At 44.0% G+C, this 9,116-nt stretch overlaps 1 protein-coding gene across 1 annotated transcript; it reads left to right on the top strand.

The window, feature by feature from the left end:
• The first annotated feature begins 3,604 nt into the window (after positions 1–3,604).
• On the top strand, positions 3,605–8,897 carry krt8 (keratin 8). The gene is made up of 9 exons (XM_080853332.1): positions 3,605–4,097; positions 5,662–5,870; positions 6,633–6,693; positions 6,835–6,930; positions 7,078–7,242; positions 7,330–7,455; positions 7,572–7,792; positions 7,920–7,963; positions 8,080–8,897. The coding sequence occupies exons 1-9, from the start codon at positions 3,669–3,671 to the stop codon at positions 8,412–8,414; spliced, it is 1,686 nt and encodes a 561-aa protein (XP_080709458.1). The 5' UTR covers positions 3,605–3,668; the 3' UTR covers positions 8,415–8,897.
• Positions 8,898–9,116: the final 219 nt, after the last annotated feature.

Here is a 9,116-nt window from a genome sequence, read left to right on the forward strand (position 1 = left end):
TTCTAAACACACCGGTGTGCTGGTGCTCGCTGAAGGGTTTAAGGAATAGTGTCAATTTTTTTCCCATACTTTGTAGACTACAACATCCTCTTAGAGCATCAGTGCATTATGTTCACTGCTACAGTCTCACACTGTACAATAATAAAACACATTTCCTGTTAAAATGGGACACTGCTACTTTGAGTATCATTAAAACATAATGACATGTATCATGGGAAAAATAAACCTTTGTGTATACTTTAATGACAGGCAAAAAAGTAGGTAGTATTTTACAGATTTGAAAACAAAATATTAAACCATTGTGTAGACTGAACCATTCTTTAAAAAACAAAGCGAGATTCATTGAAATGCCTCCAAGCGTCTTTCAAATGCTTCTACACCCATTTCCACATTTCGCTTGGCATTCTCCCCAAAACGCCCATGAAAAGTCAAGCTAGCTTGAGGCTAATGAAAAAGACACTGTGACCCTCCACAATAAAACACTCGCACACATAATTATACTTCCCTGACTAAAGCTCTCCTCTGATTCAGACGCAGCTGACTACTGCTTGCGCTTGTGTCCAGAGACAGAGAATGAGATGGAAGTCCGTTATAGTAAGTAGACTAGAGAGGATGATGATGATCGGACTGGGTCTGCAGTCTTTTATTTTGACAAAAGATCACAGTACCTCTAGTTTTGCTTTTACAGGAACACAGTACACAAAACATACCCATACACACAAACACACATACACACACACACACACATACACACACACACACTCACAGAGACACTCACAGGTCGTGAGCTGAGGGATTTACTACATTGGGGTCACATCAGCAATATGGTCACTTCATTAGGCTGTGTGCGTGCCCTCGCAAGCCTCCTCTTGCTCAGACAAGTGAGGGCCTCATAGATGAGTGAGCTTTGTCACATGCTTTGCTGCATCATACTTTTATCTTATTATAACCTTGCAGATAATTACATGTCATGTCTGACTCCCCTCACCCGCATCTCCATGGCAACATCGCTAACTTTCCACAGCAGGATGTGTGCGTCAGGCTGCGGCGTAACAGACAAGAGCCATGTGTGTGTGGATTTTGTAACACTGTTGCCATGGCAGCGCTGGGTGTGGTCAAGCCATAGGCAGCAGAAGGAACTGCAATGGGAAATGAGAGAGCTGCACGTCAAGCACGGAGAGAGCGGCTCACACTGCACTGAAAGTAAACACAGGTGGTACAGAGATAAACTACATTTTCAGAGTCAGACTATAAAGAACTAAAAAGACAGCCCACTTTCTAACTAGTACCGCACAGAAAACCGGTTTCATTTAAGTGTATGAGATAAGAAAAAAATTCTGCATGAGTTCACCATTAAATCAGTCAATATTTTATCATCTCAGTGCGTGACTTGTGTGCCAGGGCTGGTCTGAGTTCAGTGGTTTTACATGTGAGATAAGTAATCCGTAGGCTGTAACAGAAAGGGAGTGTGCCATCTGAGAGCTTAGCTTATGTTTCATGCAGTTTGTAGTTTCATTCGGCTGAAGCTTTCCCACAGTAGGGCCCACGATCCATACAAGGTATTTCAAATCAACATGTGTGTAACTTGTTCATGTGTAACGTACAAATTTGGTCATTTAATTCCCAGAGTTTCCATTTTTGTACATTTCAGTGATAAGGCGTCATCTCCCGAGAGCCTGTCACATCTCACTCGTGCTGTGAAACTGTGATCATACAGGAGGGAGGTGCTGACTCCGCCTCAGCGTGTCACTTACCTACACTTACACTCAGACACCTATATTCCACCCCTAAGGTCCAAGTTCAACACAGATATACTCCCTGAAGACAGTCACATGCAGTCAAAAGTACACACAGTAAATAATAGGGTAGTAAGTTCAATAATCTTTATTTTTTATCTTTATAGTTTATATGACAATGTGGGGAAATCTCTGACCTCCAGCTCCTCAGCAGTGAGAGTGTGTGTGTTACAAGACTAAACACAGATGATGAAGCAGTCAACTTTACAAGGTGGTGGGAGAATACACTCACGAGGGAGAAATGGCAGGGCTTGTTTGCCTAGAGATTTCGAGATAGGCACGGAATGTTACCTGACACTTTGATGAGAGCGACAGTGTTTATGATGAAACAGATCATAGACTGTGAGTGGTTAGCGATGTGTAGGCCGGCCCACAGGCAGCACTGTGCTGATGTTTCCTCAAGTTCGTGGTTTAAACACAAAACAAACAAACAAACAAACAAACAATTTAAGAAAGCAGCTAACAATAGCCAGTAGTAGCCTAATGTTAATATGCATTTCATTATGATGTGGATAAAGAGAGATCCATTCTAAACTGCAGCTGCAACTTAGAAATAAACTTTAAAAAGAAATATATGTATACACCAATTATTGGTGTAGATAATTATTGCAGGGGAAGCTGATTATGCTCGAAATAGGCCTACTATTGTAGTGTTACTGGAGTTACTCTTACTAATGTTACAAAAGACTACAAATGCAACAAATTTGAACCTCAATAGAAGACTAAAAAGAAAATGAATCTGACTTGCTCCCAAAACCCTTTTCTGAGCACAGTAAGCAGTGTTCCACTGTATTTACTTAATCCCCAGATAAGGAGAGACGTCAGCAATGAACTATGCACTGTCTCTACTTCACTCCTATTCATACAGCAAAGGTAACAGACTCCACAGTTCATAAATATACTTAATGGCGCACAATACTTCACAAGCCACGCCAAGATTGAGTGGTGAGGGGGGAGAGTAGGATGCTGGCAGGAGAGCACACCCAGAGGTTTATTGTTACAGCAGTTAACAATGGCAGTGACCTAAGAAGAGGTATACATGGAGAAAGAATAATACATGGCAGGAACAGCAGGGTCTGCCCTGTGCGCCTAGACTCCAAACGTGGAAGAGTACAAGTGTGTGTCAAATATTTGGACCAGTTACATTTCCCATTCACTGTAGAAGGCAGTGCACTGTTACTTTCTGTCTCGCCAAACTTAGATGGCGACAAACATCATCAATTCAAACTTTTAGTTTATCCTCAGTATTGAGCACAATACGCTGTAACAACATCACCACAAATGCATACTATTGTTTCATCACTACTACTTATAATGTCATTACACATCCATTGACACATTCTACTGTATTTTGTACTTGTTTTCCCTCAACAAAAAACATTCAAGCAAGAATAAAAAACACAGTAGGCTAGTGTTTGCATTTTGAATGGTCATTAGTTTACACAAATGTGGTACTACAAGGTCTTGTCTTACTTGAAGACAGCAACCTAGCTCAGTGCTGGCATGACAAACCAATTCCCTACACGTCATGGGCTACTTTAATCTTAGATCCACTATCTGCATGAAAAAAAAAAAACTGCCTTGAACAAAACAGACAAAACTTACACCATAGAGATGGGGCGGGGGTGCATTGTGTGCAATGCAGGCAGTAGGGAAGAGTGTTGAGTTACAGCTCCACCCCTCCTCCCACCTCTACAGTGTGAGCTCTGGCCGGAGCAGCCCAACCCACTAACTCCACCTCCCTTAGCTGGCTGATATAGAGAGCAGGAAAGTCTGAAGGTCTTTCTATCTGCTCCGGTTACTCCAGTACAGAGCCAGGCAAACCCACTCCCCCCTCGCTCTCTGTCTCTTTGCATCAACGCGGCCTCCACAATGTCCTACACAAAATCCAGCTACAAAGTCTCGTCGTCCTCCTCCGGGACAGCTCCCCGGAGTTTCAGCAGCCGGTCCTACGCCGGACCCAGCCAGGCAAGGCAGAGCTACAGCGTGCGCAGCTCCTATGGACAACCTGGCATGGGAGGTGGGATGGGTGGAGGTGGAGGTGGCTTCATCTCCAGCTCCTCTGTCTACGGCCTGGGCTCCAGCATGGGGGGCGGCATGGGCATGGGGGGCGGCATGGGTATGGGCATGGGCATGGGCATGGGTGGCGGTAATGTGGCCCCCATCACAGCCGTCCAGGTAAACAAGAGCCTTCTGCAGCCCCTCAACCTGGAGATCGACCCCAACATCCAGGTTGTCCGCACTCAGGAGAAGGAGCAGATCAAGACCCTCAACAACCGCTTCGCCTCCTTCATCGACAAGGTATGTACATCTCCATTGTCTGGTAGTTTCTGGTGCCATTCTGAAAAGCTCACAATATTCCTGATTATTAAAGTCAGGCACTGCAAACGCTTCAGAATCTAAACAGAACTATCACAGTAATATGTGTTAGTATTATAAGTTGTCAACATAGACACAGAGGTTGAGTTTCACTGAAACGGAAGTTAACTTGAAAGAAGTATAGTGAAAGCGTGTAATAGTAACTGCATCAGGGCAATGGTGTGTCATTAAATGCAGAAGAAGTCTAGTGTGACACCTAGCTGTACACCAGGGAGACGTTTTAGTCATGGAGTGAAGTAAAATGGGCGAGGTGGCTTCCTCTTCTGAGTCTTGTTTTAATGGTTTCTCTTCTGTTAGAGGATGTCTATACTAGGGTGGGTGTCTAGGGTGTGTCAGCTTGAGTATGAAGTGGTTCACCTTGGGAATGGGATCACCCAGGGGGAAGGGCAGTCCTGCGCTGTCCACACCCAAAAAAGGGCCTTTCCCTGCATATGAAATACGTTACATAAAAGAGAGAAAAATTTGTACATTTTTGTCCAAATGTTTCGAGATGTTCTTACATACACAAATGGGCTCTTTTTTCACGCTGAATCATTTCTTCATGCGTTGCAGCCAAATGAAAAGAGATTAAAAAGCATTCAAATTTGGAGATGACACGTTGCAGTCATGTGTTTCATGACTTGATGATATGAAGTATTTCTCCATTCGCTGTTGGCTTTCCGTAGAAACTGGTCAAGAGAGTTAATATTTAAACAGGGCTGTTGGTTTCATGTTCATTCCAATACCAGAGGTGTGGTTACATAACCAGGCAATTCCTCTTGGACAGAGTGGACTAATCAAAGTCCCTCTGAACTCACTTCCAGTGAGCCCAGACCAAGTTTCTATTCCCCTCATACTTTTCTTCGCATGAAACTATTTGCTTGAGATTTTACTTTGGTCATTACTTTTCATTGTAAAGGACAGCTGAACCTGTCCCCGGGCTCTGTAAAATTAGATGACCCTGTTTATTGCACTGTTTCATGCTATGTGCTATCTCATCCATGCACCACTATCTACATTTGGTGTAGCTTTAGGGGCTTCTATCAGTCCATCTGTTCTTTACCTCCCCTTAATGTCCAGTTGAAACAGGAAAACTGGGGGGGTTTGGTGGGTTGTGGGGTGGGGGGGTTTGGGGGGGGTGGCTGAACTCAGTCAGTTCTTCCCATACTCCCCTGTCCCCCCTCCTGGTAGGATATGCATCACAGTTTCCTTGGAAAAAAACACTGTTGCCTTGGAAACACTCACACACTCAAACATTTGGACAACGTCCCATTTTGGACTACACCCAGAACTCTGTGCAGACTGTTGTACAGATAACATGTGGTTGTGCTTTTTGTGGACCAGTTGCCAGTCTACCATCGAATTTCAAAATCTGTTTATTTGTGCTTGGCGATGCCAATTTGGAAAAAAATGCGGTTTGCCAAAATCTGTTGCAGGCACGAGTGTGTGATTCATCCATCCTCAAGAGAAAATGGAAAAAGCATGTGCTCTCACTTTGCCCACGTAGGTCCGCTTCCTGGAACAGCAGAACAAAATGCTGGAGACCAAATGGAACCTGATGCAGGGGCAGACCACCGCCCGCTCCAACATTGACTCCATGTTTGAGGCCTACATCACCAACCTACGCAGACAGCTCGACAGCCTGGGCAATGACAAGATGAAGCTGGAGGCTGATCTTCACAACATGCAGGGCTTGGTTGAGGACTTCAAGAACAAGTGAGTCAGCCCTGTAATTGGAGCTCCCCTCTCTCTCCAAGCCCCTTTTGGATGAGAGACTGCTAAACTTGCACATTTGGAAAAAACCTCAAATGTTCCCTGACTAAATGAGTTGCTGTAAATAAACGGAAAAAAACTTGATTGAGGGTCTGGAAACAGTTTAAGATTATTACTCCTCTGCTATGTGCCTTCCAGTCTTGGAAAGGAGGACAAAGGAGCTTTTGCTTCCACTGACGTACAGTCGGCATATGCAAAATCCCTCTGAGGGCTGGGGAGTTATATGCCTGTTCAGTTTTGCACTTCATTCATTCAGTTCCTGGCATTTGCAGCACAGTGCTGGCATCATGGCACAATGAAGCCATTACATGGCCATTCCAGTGTATATCACTTCCACAAAGGAGAAGCCCATTTTACATGCTCAAACAGCATCGTCTGCCAAATGCAAATGACTCCAATGGCTTCATGGCAACATGGCACAGTGCCATGCCTTTTGAGCCGATGATCTTGAAATATGTGATGAGTTCATAGTCTGTATGTCTGGGACTTTTCAGAACAAATTACAGAATAGAAGGAAACACCCCAGGCCATATATGCTCAAGTTTCACTGACTCACACATCGGAATGACATTGTCTCCCTCTAGTGAAAAACCTGATGTGTGATGGACGTTTCAAGGACGTGCATTTCCTCATTAAGAGTCAATGAACTGCATATCCCGTTCAAATACAATTTTAAACTAACAATTTATTTTTGTTTACTTTAAGGTATGAGGATGAAATCAACAAGCGCACAGAATGTGAGAACGACTTTGTTCTCATCAAGAAGGTCAGTAAGTCTTTTGGAAGACAGATACAACATCCACAATTTAATCCACAAGATACAACACCCACAATTTAATCCACAAGATACAACACCCACAAGGTTATGGCCGTGAATAATTTACTAATGTACTGTTTTCTCTCTCAGGATGTCGATGAGGCCTACATGAACAAGGTGGAGCTGGAGGCCAAGCTGGAGAGCCTGACAGATGAGATCAACTTCCTCAGGCAGATCTATGAGGAGGTAAATCTCTATGGCCTTCACTCACTCTTCACTTACATCTTGTTATTGTTTGTTTGTTATTGTTATTTGTTTGTTATTGTTTTAAAATGCCATTACTGAGTGCAACGCTATACTTGACCCTAATATGGATTTTTATCAATTTCTTAGGAGATCCGTGAGCTTCAGGCTCAGATCAAAGACACTTCCGTTGTGGTCGAGATGGACAACAGCCGTAACCTGGACATGGATTCCATCGTTGCTGAAGTGCGTGCCCAGTATGAAGACATCGCCAACCGCAGCCGGGCTGAGGCTGAGACGTGGTACAAGAGCAAGGTATGCTTCGATACCTGGTGATCATACAAACAGTAGCAGATAAATTGGTACTTTCACATCTGATCTAATCTCTCATATCCTTATTAGTACGAGGAGATACAGACAACTGCCAGCAAATATGGTGACGACCTCAGATCAACCAAGACAGAGATCGCTGACCTCAATCGCATGATCCAGAGGCTGCAGTCAGAGATTGATCAAGTCAAAGGACAGGTAAAAAAAAAGAAGCTATACTTTCGACATAGCAGTCTATTACTAGCAACGACACACCCGATATTTACAGACAAATTTGTACCTTGAATTAAATGTTTCTTTGTCTTCATCATCAGCGTGCTAACCTGGAGAACCAGATTGCCGAGGCTGAGGAGCGCGGTGAGATGGCTGTGAGAGATGCTAAAGGCCGCATCAAGGACCTGGAGGACGCCCTCCAGAGAGCCAAGCAGGACATGGCCCGCCAGATCCGAGAGTACCAAGACCTGATGAACGTCAAACTGGCCCTTGACATTGAGATCGCCACCTACAGAAAACTGCTGGAGGGAGAGGAGGACAGGTGAGACTACTTGCATTGCAGGGCCGAAGGGTCGGAATCACTGAGTATTTGGTTCCACATTTTTCCCTGTTGTACCTCTCCAAAACAATCCACATTACTTACATGTATTACCTTTAACTCTTTGCAGACTGGCAACCGGAATTCAGAGCATCAACATCTCTAAACAGAGCAGTAAGTCAAGTCACTATTTTTTTTTTGTCATTTAAGGGAGCACGATAGATACATTTATACTATGTCGTCAATATGTGTCTTCATAAAACTAACCTGCTATATATTTTTTTCAACAGCAAGCTACAGCTCATTTCCAATGGAGAGTGCTAGTAGTGGACACAGCAACTTCTCCAGCGGCTACTCAAGCAGATACGGTAGTGGTAGTGGTGGCTACAGCTCTGGCGGTGGCTACAGCTCTGGTGGTGGCTACAGCTCTGGCAGTGGCTTCAGCTCTGGCGGCGGCGGTGGCTTCAGCTCCGGCGGTGGCTTCAGCTCCAGTGGTGGCTTCAGCTCTGGAAGTGGCTATGGCGACAGCAGTATCACTCAGAGCAAGAAGAGTGTCGTCATTAAAATGATTGAGACCAAGGATGGCAAAGTGGTGTCTGAGTCCTCTGAGGTCGTCCAGGATTGAGCAGTTAGCCCCTAACATTTCCCCCAGTAGCTAATGTTGCTTTTTCACTCACTCCCTTTCTTACCATTCAACACTGTTACATACCGAGATTAAAGTCAAGTATACTTTCACAAACTAGGTTGTAATGAAGTAAACCTAACTCTGACCAAAGATTTAAAGGGACCAAACATGTAATCCCACACAGTGCCTTACGCTCAGCTAAGCATCTTTACTGAAGACAGCTCAAAGTTAATAACCAGAACAATACTGTGTGTAAACATTCTTGCACAAACCTGTGAAGCACAGAACTGGTCTTTGTCTTTGGCAAGGAAGAGCTCAATATGTAGAGTGTGCAGAGGTGGCCATGTCCATGATGTGTGTTGGTTCCAGTCTTCTTTCTGTGCCTTGGCAGATGCAAAGTAAAAACTGCCCTTCATGGTTCGGTGAATGCCGTTCTCTGAGGAGGTGCATTTTTTTACCAAAAATAAATGTTTACTTAGAGTATTTTGAGTCTGTGGCGTTATTTTGTCATGCACATACGTAAATAAAGAAACAGCGACAATGTTTCACAGCAGGCCTCACACCACTAGCTTTCTACTCTATCTATATATAACAGATGTATTAAAAGCAGTCTAGCTTATATTCCAGTTGAACAGCTCAAGAAACTAAATCAGTATAGCAATGCTATTTAAAAGAAATGGTAGGCCTGTAATGAAAAGGTCC

Source organism: Sprattus sprattus (assembly GCF_963457725.1).
Source record: "Sprattus sprattus genome assembly, chromosome: 16".
NCBI lineage: Eukaryota > Metazoa > Chordata > Actinopteri > Clupeiformes > Clupeidae > Sprattus > Sprattus sprattus.